This window comes from Sinocyclocheilus grahami, unplaced genomic scaffold (genome assembly GCF_001515645.1).
Source record: "Sinocyclocheilus grahami isolate Dianchi unplaced genomic scaffold, SAMN03320097.WGS_v1.1 scaffold39.1, whole genome shotgun sequence".
Classification (NCBI taxonomy): domain Eukaryota; kingdom Metazoa; phylum Chordata; class Actinopteri; order Cypriniformes; family Cyprinidae; genus Sinocyclocheilus; species Sinocyclocheilus grahami.
The window spans coordinates 3,787,761-3,801,342 of record NW_015505218.1 but is presented as its reverse complement, the minus strand read 5'-3'; the positions used below and the strand labels follow the sequence as shown (position 1 = coordinate 3,801,342).

The window sequence follows — 13,582 nt, the reverse complement described above, 5'->3', positions numbered from 1 at the left end:
TTTTTTATTGAATGTATGAAGTCAGTTCTCCTCAGGTTCACACAGGTGTCTAGACATTACATTATTATATTACATGCTTCATTCTGAATAGGGTGCATATTCATTTACAATGTGATATGTTGCTTCTAATGCACAGAATACATACTTACACAACTGTAGCATAAGTGCCCAAATACTTATTTGGTGCATCTACTGTATGCCAGGGTAAGATCAGCAAGACTGGAGTTTGTTGATATGTTTTCAGAATGCTGCATCTTTACAGTTCCAAGAACCGATGTATGTTTCTCCATTAAGTTATTGTCAGTTATTGTGTTTCTCATCTCTCTCCCTCATTGTTTTCATCACCTATCATATCGTTGAGTCATATCTTCCTTCTTTTTGTCCATCTCTCACTGTCTTCATCTCTCTCTCTCTCTCTCTCTCTCTCTCTCTTTATCTCCTGTTCTCTTCCTCCCTCTGTCCATCTTGTTAGGCTTAGCTCAGGGAATCATATAGAACAGTTCCTGAGGGGCAGAAAATGAGAGATTGGGTTTCAGCCCGATGATGCCACTTAGCCATTAACTATCTCCAGCAAAACCAAGTACCCCCCACTCCAACCCCCTCCGCCTGGCCTCTTTCCTTCTACCATTCATATCCAACCACCCCTCCTCCTTCTCCCCGTCCCATCTCCCTCCCTCTCTCCCTCACTGTTTCCCACCCTCCATCTCTATCTCTCTCTCACACACACACACACACACATATATACGTACACAGACACACACACCCTCTGGGAGTGAGTGGATGATCGCACGAGCAGGAAGCGCTGACCGTACACAGATAGAGAGAGAAAAAGAGAGACAGAGAGAGACAGAGAGTCTGATAGAGACAATCCAACATTCACATTTTCAGCTCATTCTGAGAGAAGACAAACTACATAGCCGCTGTTGAGCTCTTTCAACACTGTTATGTGGAAGTACTTCTGAAAAGCAAAGCTCCTCTCCGTTACTTTGCCCCGGGGACATTTTTGTTTCTTATTCAAATAAATTGGGATATTCCGTGAGACATGTTGCCCTCGTTTCCACAAGAATCGTGTCTTTCTTCTGAGTGCTCTTTGAACGTGCAGTGCTCTAGCTGTTCCCTGATAAAGGCTCTTGCTGTTCTTCAGAGGGAATGACTGAGCGCTGAGGAACCAGGATTGCTTGCACGTGTGGGACAGTTGTGAAGAAGCATTGGGAGGCAGAAGAGAGAAAACTGCTCAAGAAAACATAAAAGAAAGAAAACAAGAAACAAACAAACATAAAATACTGTTTTGGCGCAAAATGGATCTCCCTCCTTTTAGGGGTAAGCACTCGTTTATTTAAATCTCTTTTAGTCTTAGTCTTAATCGGTTTTAGTCCATTTTTTTACTCTTTTTTTATCTCAAATGGTTTTCTCTTGAGATTCTCTAGATCTAGTTCTAGATGTTCTCTGAATGAAATATAATCTAGCTGACATATAATGGGAGTAGAATATCATCCAAGTGAGAGATGATCTCTGTGTGTCGCGTAGTGCCCTAAACTCAAGTCCTACTCTGACCCAGCCAATGCACAGGGCTTCGGGCACAAAGACATGGAATTGATTGTCCTCAAGGTCGGAGATGTCAATATTACCCAGTTTGTGCTGGCAGAGACTGATGGAGAGGTTGGAAGTTGAGTGGGAAAGGACATGGGACAGCGCTGCACACAGCGGTCTAACTGCAAAGTTTCTGTGCGTTTGGAACTGGTTTTGTGATAAAGTTCTCAAAGTAGAGGCTGGCAAAAAGAATGTGAATTTTGTGAATGGCATAGGTTTACAACAACAGTGGTTCAAACTTTCCTCAATTTGTCAGTTAATTTAGTTTAAATTGTTATAATAGTTTAATTTATTATTATTAATCTGTAATGTGTTTTACATTTACACCACAGTTTGTTAGTCATTTTTGTGTTTCTCTCACTGAGTCTAACTTTATGTTATTCCTCCTTTCTCTAAGTGACCCTCCCCCCTTCCTCTTCTCAGTCTCTCTCTGTTTCTCTCTCACCCAAACTTGCTGGTCTGCAGTGTCTATTTCAGTCCTTCCTGGGGGTCGGATTCGGCACATCCGGAATCTCATACAATTTATTGTCATTCAATCCCACTGTGTTCCCAGAGGGGCCAGTGGGGCAGATCCCAGGGTCCTGGTGCCTGACAACTCAAGTCCAGCTGCAGTTAAGTCTGGCCTTTAGGAGCGTATATATGCCCTCTACGAAGCCCTCGGCCCTTACCCTTGCGACTACCAGCTAATCAACCCTCAGTCAGCAATTGCCAATCTGCCACTCTATTTGAGTCAGAGAGAGAGCAGAAATGGAAAATGGATATCTCTAATGACAGTTAGCCTGCAGGAAGTCAGACTGGCCTGATGGCTGGCTGCAGAACCGCTGGATGCTTATCAGCAGCAGCAGGGGTTAATGAAAGGTGACTGGAGGCTTTAAAATAGCACCACAACATGATGTCACTGGCCGACATCCCATCAGACCCCAAACAAATGGATGGCATCAGCGCCTCATTCACCTGATGGCTACACCTACATATAGATAAACAGGCTAAAAAATCTTCAAGCTCTTCCAATGTTGTCCAACTACCCTTTACGGGACAAATGTTTTGCCTTTTCTCCTTTGCCTGCTCTCTCCTCCTTGTTTAGAGGTTTAAAGTTTCTTCAAGTCAGTGGTGTGAGGTGACTGTTATGAATAATATGCTCTTCTCATCCTCTTCCTGCCCTGGATTGGATTACCCTGGCCAAGGATGTGTGCAAGGTAACGGGCGCAAGGAGCCCCGGGGCAGAGCCGCGAGGTACAGCTCACTCAGCACTGATACTCCCAAAGCGCAGGGGCCTGTCTTCAGGTTACCCCTCATGGCAGGCAGGACTGAGTAAACACGGCCCTCTCCCCCCTCTTTTTCTCTCTCTGGTGCTCCAGATGCAGCTGTCTCTCACTTGCTCTGAGCTGTATGCATGGTTCTGGGACTTAAAGTGTGTCTTAACCTGGGACAGGTGTTGTCTTTGAATATGTTGTCTTCTTGTATACTCAAAGTCTCCCTTTTACTTTTTGATTCATTTGTATTTATTTATTTTAGATCAGATGTCTCTTGCATGTCTATTCCCTCCACTATAGTGGTTTAAATGTGATACAAAGTTGGATCAGGGCTCTTGTGACACGAAAGAAAAAAAGAAATACAGACAGCCATTAGTGGTGAATGGTTATTGGATTTGCTTTACTTCATCCAATGTAAGATATGCTATCAAGTTTGGAGAGCCAGATACAGCGTATCCTTTTAAATGATAAAACCATCCAGCGAAAAATAGAGGATGGAGTCTTCAGATGTGGGACCGGAAAAAAACTATGCTTTGGATGAATGCAGGATTGCAGAAACAGATCCCAAACTCTGCCTTCAGGATAGCTGTTCTAAACTGATCTATTTTATAGTGAATGTTGAAGTAGTGTAGTTTAACCTTCCTTTTTCCTTCAATCCCTATCATCACCCCATTAAAATAAATTGTACTCTAAATCAAGTGTAGCTAGGTGCTTGCTCATTTAATACTTTTAAGAGGTGATGGCAAGAACTTACGAATGAGAAGACTTCATCTGAACAACACAATCAATATCCTAGTGTACACTGTCACAATGCAAGCAGATTTGAATCAACATGTCCAAAGTCTGAATGTTCCCTAAACAACAGCCAGTAGCACTTTGGAAGGCACTTAAGTAGCAGTTATTTGTTTAAGAGACAACAATTGTGCAAGTTCCACTGTAGAGACATGATAGACCAGTCCACAGCTCCAGTACAGCCTCGCCCTGGTGTGCGGTCTGGGGCATGTGGGGCTAAAGAGTGCTCTGGGACTCGATAGGGAGTGGTAGAGTGCTCTTTGTTGGGGGGTTTGAGTGGCAGGGTGATCTGCTGGGCTTCCTGATGTCAACACCTTGCCTGCTATGCAGCTGGAGTGTGACTTATCGATCCTCTGGCACCTTTGCTGCTGCTTTTGGGTGGGGTGAAAGATTGTGTTTGGGGCTGTTATATAGCAACTTCTGCTTTGGCCTTCTGCTTCGCAGCTTATTTTACAAATGTGCCATGTTCATTGAGAAAGTGAGCATGGAGGTGGTTGGGGAACACTAGTGGGAGGCGGTTTTCGGATAATAAATGGTGGCTTTCCAAATGGTCTGGCTCAGGGGAAGTAACTTGCAGAATAAAAGGGTATTTCATTAATGATAACTTGGGAGGAACTTATGTGGAAGGAGTTATTGGTGAGCGGGTAATTCACAAGAAAGGGACAGTTTAGAAATTTTCTTTGTACTATTTCGCAGAGCCCAGGAAATGCAGCGTTTTGAGGTGTAATTTGGGTCTGTTTTTACACAAGAGCACTGCAAGTCAGTGGAAAGTTCCAAATAAACTCCAGTGTAGCCGCGAATGATAAATGCTCTTAAGTGCTGACACACTTGAGGAAAACCACATGGAGAGGACATGTGCAAATGCTCAAACAAATATGCAACCAAAAGTGCCTGACATGACACAGATGGGCTAACCCAAAACTTCCTCTCTGGCTTGCCTGCAGATGCGAGACTAAAAGTCCAATGTTGTTTTCGAAGTCATGCCCCAAATAATGAGCTCATGGAAATGAACAGCAGACCCCTTTCAACAATTAGATGGACTGATAGGACCTGACTACAGTGCTCTGCTGGGTTTGATGTAATTACTCTCCAGGACTTCTCTTTCCTCTGTGTAATTTGCAAATGCATTTTGTGCTTCCGACCTGGGCCTCCTTATCTTGAGTTTCTGGCTGGGCAGAGGGGGTGGGGGAGGATGCTATCTTACCTTTTTTTGTGAGAGCATTCAGGGCTCTTGCCAGGAATTCAGCTGACTGTGCCCCGGATGCTTGGGGGACTGGGAGCAGACACTGCTTCTTCTAATCACTGCTGTTGTGTATGGATTTCCGTTGCTTGTTATGTCAGAGGCAGCTCTCTTTCTTGTCCAATCTCTTCATCCTGATCACACATTGACTTTTGAAACTGTCTGAGAGGCTGACAAACATCAAAAAGTGGTCTTCTCCACATCTTGATGGAAGAAAGTAAAACCCGTCGTTATCTAATCCAGTGCAATCCAAGGTCTTGTTTGGCTATGACATCCAATAATGCAAGCAGCATGTTTCTCAATTCCAGGATGCTGATTTTTTTCTATGCACATTCCAATAGCCATGTTGTTCCTGTTTATGGAGGATAAGGCTTAACAAAAGAAGGGTTGCAGGGAGGGGCTACAGCAAATTTCTCCAAGCTGCTGAGGAAGAGATACCTCAGGACACTGACACTAAGTTTTTTGGGTTCCCCAGTTTCTCACAATTCATTGCTGTCAAATTCTTTGTTCTGGTTCCGTTCCCTTGTGTCAACAGCTGTGTTCTCCAGATGCTAAATTACAGTGTGATGTCAATGGCGTTATCTCTCCATCCTCTGTGTCTAATAATAACCATAGCTTTAGCCATGGACCATCTGAAAGGAGTAAAATGAGGACTCATATGAACATTTGCTTTTTTTGCACCTACACATTATGCAGACTGAATTTAAACTTAAACCATTTCATTTGATTCTAAATCTAACAATGATGCCTTTGTTTTATTCTTTTCTTACAACAGGTTTATCCGATGTACCGTGATATTGGTCAGCCTTGCAGCTCAGCCCCTACCCTGGTGGCCCTTAAAGAATGGATCCAGTACCACCTTTTCGGATGGACCCTGAAAACCTGGATCTTCAGCAGGTCCCTGTATTGTCTATTGACCAGATCCGTGCTATAAGGGCTAATAATGACTATGTGGAACGCCCTGTGGCACTGGACCCTGCCTCTCAGGTTGCCTTCTATCCACATGATGAACGGCATCCACAGATGTCTCGCAGTCAAAGTCAGCATCAACATTCCCACTTGGCCCACTTAAGTCGCTCCAGTACCGTGAGCTCCATGTCCCGTGGCAGTGCTGCTTCGGACCAGAGACTTCTTGCAGGATTAATGCCCTCCCATTCTGGTCTAGCTGTGGTGAGGTCCCAGCCCAAAGGTGACTTGAAACCCGACTCGCTGGGCAAAGGACTGACTGACGATGAGGACTTGGGCCTGCATCTCTTCATCTGTGAACGTTGTGGCCACTGCAAGTGCCAGGAGTGCTGTGCCCCTCGTAATTTGCCCTCCTGTTGGACCTGTGGCCAGCGCTGCTTGTGTTCTGCAGAAAACGTCTTGGAGTACGGCACCTGCCTGTGCTGTGTGAAGGGTCTGTTCTACCACTGCTCGGCAGATAAGGAGGACAACTGTGCCGACCGACCGTGCTCCTGCGCCCCAGCTCACGCCTGCTCCCGCTGGAGTGCTATGGCCTTCCTGGCACTCTGCCTGCCTTGCCTGTGCTGTTACCCTCCTGCCAAGCTGTGCCTCACTCTGTGCCAGCGTGGCTATGATCGCGCCACCCGTCCTGGCTGCCGATGCAGCAACACCAACACTGTGTGCCGCAAGATCTCTGCCACCAACCCCGTGCCCTTTCGTAAAACCCTGGAAAAGCCTGTATGACATCATGAATGAGCCTCTTGCAATCCTCCCTCAAGGAGACACCTCTGATGCTGAAGCAGCCGGGTAATTCTGCTAAATGAACTGACCTACTCTAAACCAATCAGGCCTCCCTGCATCATGTCCATCATCATGTATCCTACTTCCCTTTTTTTTAGTAAATCCGTGTCTATTTATTTATTTATTAGACTTCCAGGATAGAGTTGGGTAATGTGAACCGTATGTAATACACAGGGAGTATGCTATCAGAATTAATGCAGAGGCTGTACTGGGTAAAAGGATCACCTAGACATGGGAAGCTGTCAACAGGAAGTCAGTGCTGAGTGTGTCTTCTTCTGCCTTACTGAATGAAAAAACTGTAAGCAAGATGGCTTACTCTAGACTCTACATGGATACAGGGCGCTGGTTAGGGAGAAGAGCCCAACAACAACAACAACAAAAATCAGACTATGTAAGTCAATTCTGTTTGACACCAAAAACGGGACCATACAAAAATCAGAATATTAAGCTCACCTAAGAGGGATGTGTTTCAAGAGAGGCGGTAAAGAGAGACATTGTGCGCATGAGTGTGTGGTAAAAATGAAGAAGGACAAATGTGTGTGTGTGTGTGTGTGTGTGCATGTGTGTATGTGTGTGCAGTCTCAGGCCGGCATCTGCTGTCAGCAGAAGCCTCTCTTTTTATTTTTAGAGGAGCTACTCTGAAGGATAAAGTGTCTGGTCAGGTTTCCAGCCCAGGGCAGCCTGACGCCAACCTCTCCCAAGCACTCTTACATCCTCAACTCTCTTTTCCACTGCTGCACATAGTGCTTTCCAACTGCTCAACAACAGCGATAGGATCCTTGACTGTTTCTGCATCCAACCACGTTGTGGGACCAAACATCAAAAGGGACTGTCTGTCCAACTTTGACAGTGCTCTCAGGATGAGATACAAGCCATTACTTTGAGAGCTCTTGGACAAATTGACCAGACAACCTGTAGGGCCATGCTTTAGGTTAACATCAGATCCGAGCAGTATCAGCTAAATGAAGCCATTGTGGTTCCCCAGTTATGCCATACATGGGACATTAGCATCTCTAAGTCCTTTCCTGAGGTTCTCTGGTTGGCCCTGAATGATTCACAGGAAATGAGGTTAATGGAGACTATTGTGTCATCTGACAGGAAGAAGGGATTGTATTGAGACAAGGGCTTAGTCACCTGGCCAGAACGAGGTAGAATACAACACTTGGGAACAAGGTGAAACAGATGCACTGACATCCAAAACTGGGAAGCAAGTTGAATGAAATCTGTTTCAAGTGTGTGTGTTCTTCCCCAATAATATGCACATCTTTGTGAGTTCCTTTGCTATATTTTTGTATGTACATAGAATTCTTATTGTATTTGTATTTTTATTCTATTTGTTTTAATCTGATTATTATTGCCATTTTTTCTATTACTGTTGGACATTAACCTTGTCAGATACCTGGCTAATTCTTAAGACTAACCATAAGACTGATTTTGAACTGTGGGGGAGAGGTCCCTTGTGCATGGCACAGTGTTCCACCGCAGTACTGTAAATTACACTACAAAATCTTAATAACTGGGCTCCCTTTGGTTGCATGTATCCATTATCATAAATTGCTACAGAAATAATTAGCTCAAAACTGATTTAAATGTGGTGTTCAGACAAGACCTAAACAGCCTGAAATATACTTTTCAGCAATTACATACAGATAAAATGTCTGACATTAACAAGTTATGCCATTACTGGTTTAGGTTACACACAAGCTTGAAGAGCCAATCATATTTTTTTTTACCAATACAATATTTATTGGCATGAGAGCAGAAAACATGCATTACTATCAGAGGCAAGCTTTCACTGGGTGAAATAGTGAGAAGATACCTCTCCTCCACAGTCACATCCCAAAAGAATGGCTTCTCTAAGAAGGGTCCATGATGTGGGGTTTCAGTGTGTAGGTACATACAATTTACAAGAATGCCTAACTGGTGCTGTCCACAGTCTCTGAGTTAACCACTAAAAGTTCACCATGTTGTATTAGTAAGTATTGCTTTGGTACAATTGGCATCTTGTAAGTTGTAAAATAATTAAGGAAGAATATATAAACATATATATATATATATATAAATATATATATATATATAAATCTATACAAATGAATATATTATATATTATATATATATAAAATATATATATATACATTTTACACTTTTTTGTTGCTGATATTATCATAAACCCACAGATATTTATTTAAATTGTTGCAAGGAAAGCTATGTATTTATTTCGGGTGAATGATGAAAAGAAATTAAATGAAAAGACCCATGTGATGATTTCAGTTTTTTCAGAGTGGACTGGTGGGTGTGGCCATAAGGCCATGGATAATAAATAAAACATTTTGAAATATTCTGTGTACAAGACTTGTTTTTACATCTCTATAAATGGTTTGACTTTACAGTATGTCAATTGAAATTTCAAGATGTTTAGGGAAGGTAAAATCCATCTTTAGCTTTACTGAACTATGCAGGACTTTTAAAGTGCCCATGATACCCACAGCTGCATTGCTGAGTCTAGTTGCATCTGCAGTTTTGTGGTATTTACCACTAGTGCAAACACTGCTATTCTGCAGATGCCTGAAGGAGTTATTAAGTGCGTAAGTGATCTGTTTAGAAAAAAAACTGCTGTGAAGTAGTAAATATATGTGGACACTTATGGATGTTAGTTTCAATGCCGAGGGGTTCCGGTCTTTGTCTCTTTACTCCACTCTCCACACTTCTGCCTGTTTGCCTCATAAATAAGTAATCAAGGCCATCTCGTACTAATGGCCTTGGAAAAGAGGGACTAGAGATGTGTGTGTGTGTGTGTGTGTGTGTATGAGTGAGTCTATATGAGACAGAGCGTGAGTTGCTTCAGAAGTGTGAGAATGTGTATAAGGTGTGTGTACGTACCACCATTTGTGTGTAATGGCTGTCACACTGCCATGCCTCATTTTCCCAGAGCTTCAGAAGCATTAAGTCTGTACCCCAACATCTCAATATCCCACCCTCTCTCTAGGCTTTGTCTATATAAGAAGATGCTGCATGAATAATACAGATCCAGTATTCCCTTTATGTGTATGTGCATTAAGATATAGAGTACAAACATCAATTTGGTGTCTGGAGATACACCGTTTTTGATAGTGTAGCATTCATTTAACTTACTTAAGCAGATAGTTCATCAAAAAAACTGAAAATTCTGTCGTCATATACTTACCCTCATTTAATTCCAAACCTGCATGGCTTGCAGAAATATAAAAAAATATATAGCATAAATTCCTTTGAAAAGACTTGCGAACAGCATTCTAAGTCTTCCGAAGCTATACAATAGCTTTGTGTGAGAAACAGACTGAAATTTATGCGCATATTCAAATTTGGCTCATAAAAACATGCAAGAGTAAATTCTAGAGTTACGCAAGTGTTTATGAAGTTTTATATTTTTTGCATTATGGTTTTTAATTACTGTATGTAATTTAGTTTGGGTTGTTCCATTAAAACGTATGCTCAAACAAGTGGTTATGTGCAATGAAAGAGGGTTCATCAAGATGCGTCATGGGATACTGTGCACCAGTACTGTTAAAAGTCAGAAAAGACTTCTTCACTCAAGAAGAAACTGACTCTGGAGGGATGCTCTTTGCTTTCTTAACCTTTAACCCAGCTAATAGAGAGCAAGAAGGGATGGGGTTGGTTGATCTTTTACCATTCTGACCTCATGGCCTCTGTAACCACTGAGTCCCCCTATGTGGCCCTTGTCCGGCGGGGACAGGCACCGTTGAGGACACTCCAGGGGTCAGGGATGGAGCTATAGAAGCTGTCAATCAGAGCTTCATGCATATGTCAATCACAGTGCAGCGGTGTATGAAAACAGACCTTTTCTAAACCACCCTAATCCAAATGTAAAAACACTCTTCTTAAAAGCAGCAGCATTAGGGCTTACAAATCACTTACATAATTGAGCAATATCAAAGCGGCCTTATTCTAAAATGAGAGGTTTGCCTTTGTAATAGTTCAAAAATGATATTTTTTTGCAGCGCCTTGCATTAGTTCACCACATGTAAACTAATGTTTTGCTTTGTCATATAAAGGCAAACACAAAATATTAGATCAACCGGATTCCTTATTTGCACACTCATCAGATTGAAAAAAGTAACAGAAGCCATTTCTGAGTACATGGTTACTTACAGCACGGTGGCTCCCAAAAGGTGAGACTGGTGGCAGTGCAGCCCTGAGCAACCCTGGGGGGTGCTGGAGCCTCAGAGGCTGGGGGAGAGCTGGAGCCGTTGACAGGTGGAGGTGTGATGGAGAAGCAGGCGCCAGAGAGAGCTGAAAGGGGCTAAGGAGGGCCACAGTGCCGGGGCAGAGCGGAGCCAGCCTACAAAGCCTAATAACAGGGATTTTGGGCATCAGTGTTTATATATATATTCTTTTTGTCCCTATAACAGAAGTTAAGATGTTGTTGGCATTAAAGCATTATTATTTTCCCAGCAGCATTATATTTTAGGCCAAACTTTATATATATATATATATATACTTTTATTTTAAAATTTGAAAGAATTTGTAAAAGCAGAATTACCACTTTAATGTTGTTCTAAAGACTTATTACTTAATAACACAAAAATGTCCTGCTCGCACTTGCCAATTTAATGGCAGAGAATTGTGACTTTAGGTTTTGTTTTTTGTTTTGAAGCGGATGGATATCTGTCGTAAAATAATCATATGCATCTCGTGGTGTATATTCCAAGCATTCTGAAGGTATACTAAGGGTTTGGTGAGAAACAAACCGGAATGGCAAGTTGTTATATTTTATGAAAATCTTGCAGCAGCTCACGCGGCGCGCAAGTGCATATCCTTTTGAGATATCAATTATAATAAAACACAAGACTACATTATAAAACTCTAACAATATCTGTTGTTCTCCGGTTGTCAGTCAGAATTCTTGCATGAACATTATAGGCCTATATATACCCAAGCCAATTAATTATTACTTCCTTTTTGTCTTAGTGTTCAAAATATTAGAATTGTGTCTTTAGGTTTTGTTTTTTGTTTTGAAGCGGATGGATATCTGTCGTAAAATAATCATATGCATCTCGTGGTGTATATTCCAAGCATTCTGAAGGTATACTGAGGGTTTGGTGAGAAACAAACCGGAATGGCAAGTTGTTATATTTTATGAAAATCTTGCAGCAGCTCACGCGGCGCACAAGTGCATATCCTTTTGAGATTATATAAAAATTATATCAATTATAATTATAATAAAACACAAGACTACATTATAAAACTCTAACAATATCTGTTGTTCTCCGGTTGTCAGTCAGAATTCTTGGCGTCTGTCTGCTTATTGAGTTTATTTAACCCATCGCAATTTATTGGAGCTGTGTGAACTAGAGTGACTACTCACCTTAATGTTGTTCTAAAGGCTTATTACTTAATAACACAAAAATGTCCTGCTCGCACTTGCCAATTTAATGGCAGAGAATTGAGACTTTATTTTTATTTATTTATCTATTTTTTTGAAGCGGATGCATATCTGTCATAAAATAATCCTATGCATCTCGTGCCGTATATTCCAAGCATTCTGAAGGTATACTAAGGGTTTGGTGAGAAACAAACCGGAATGGCAAGTTGTTATATTTTATGAAAATCTTGCAGCAGCTCACGCGGCGCGCAAGTGCATATCCTTTTGAGATATCAATTATAATAAAACACAAGACTACATTATAAAACTCTAACAATATCTGTTGTTCTCCGGTTGTCAGTCAGAATTCTTGCATGAACATTATAGGCCTATATATACCCAAGCCAATTTATTATTCCTTCCTTTTTGTCTTAGTGTTTAAAATATTTATTTTGAAACAAATTAATTAATTAAACAAACAGACTTACTGGGTGAGCAGGGTAGGCTATGACAGCTGTCATATCATACCCTGCCATGCCCAGCTGATGCAAAGAATAGAATTTATATCTACACAGAAGAAAGCCCTGTCTAGACTCTGCCCCTGTATGAGTTGTGTCGAGCTATTCATTAGCCTGTTTGTTTGATGAAAAAAGATTAAATGTAGTTGCAATAAATGTGTTAAGAATCCATACAACTGCAGCAGCAGAGGACTATTATTCTGCTGCATGATACTGCAGAAGAACTGATTTGATCTTAAACTGACCAATAAGCAGAAAGGGGTGTTTAATTCCCGCCCACTGTAGAAATCGAATATTCAAGCTGTTTATTAATTTTTCTACCCCTGAACGAAAAACGAAAATTTAAGTTGAATTCTTGTTTTAAATAAAAAGGAGCCGTTTTCTCATTTTTCTACTTTCAATATTAAATAAAAAAACGAATGATCACGGATTCTTAACCTACCCCCAATCCTAAACCTACCCATTTTACAGCAAATATGCATTTTTATCATTTTATTAATAAGCAATTTAGATTTTTAGACCTCTTAACCTACCCATTTTATAGCGAATATAAAAGGATATAAAACGCAACTGACCGAAATATGCAGGAAAATAACCATTTTAGTAACATATAGCATTCAAATATTTTTATAGTCGCTAATCTCATTCCTACCTCTAAACCTAAACATAACTATTTCTGTACAGTATAAGAAAAACATGACAGACAGATAAATGCAATCATTTATTTATTGCAAAAAATGTCAAAAGCAGTACCAAAAGTAATCCAATTGATGATGCGTTGCAGCTGTAGTCCTCTCTGGCGGAATACAGTAGGTTTGTTTGAGGTTCAAAACCGAAATTATGTTGTTAATCGCTATGAAATTATGTTGTTAATTATCCAGATTATTTTCCCGCTCCACTCCATGAACTCGTGAAGGCGCGCGCGCATTATTCAAACACTCCTCACCAGAAACACTGCATGTCACAATCTGTGACGAATGCATGGGAGAGCCAATGAGCGTTCGATTATTCTGCCGTAAAACCTGTCTTTTGAAGCGGCAACATTTGAATTTGTAAAGAACGCGTCAGTCAGCGCTGGCTT

General features: G+C 41.4%; 1 protein-coding gene across 1 annotated transcript; it reads left to right on the top strand.

Moving 5' to 3' along the window:
* The first annotated feature begins 775 nt into the window (after positions 1-775).
* Positions 776-8,664, top strand: LOC107581949 (protein sprouty homolog 3). Its single transcript, XM_016267645.1, has 2 exons — positions 776-1,320; positions 5,651-8,664. Exon 2 carries the CDS (start codon positions 5,719-5,721, stop codon positions 6,562-6,564), a length of 846 nt encoding a protein of 281 aa, XP_016123131.1. The 5' UTR covers positions 776-1,320; positions 5,651-5,718; the 3' UTR covers positions 6,565-8,664.
* Positions 8,665-13,582: the final 4,918 nt, after the last annotated feature.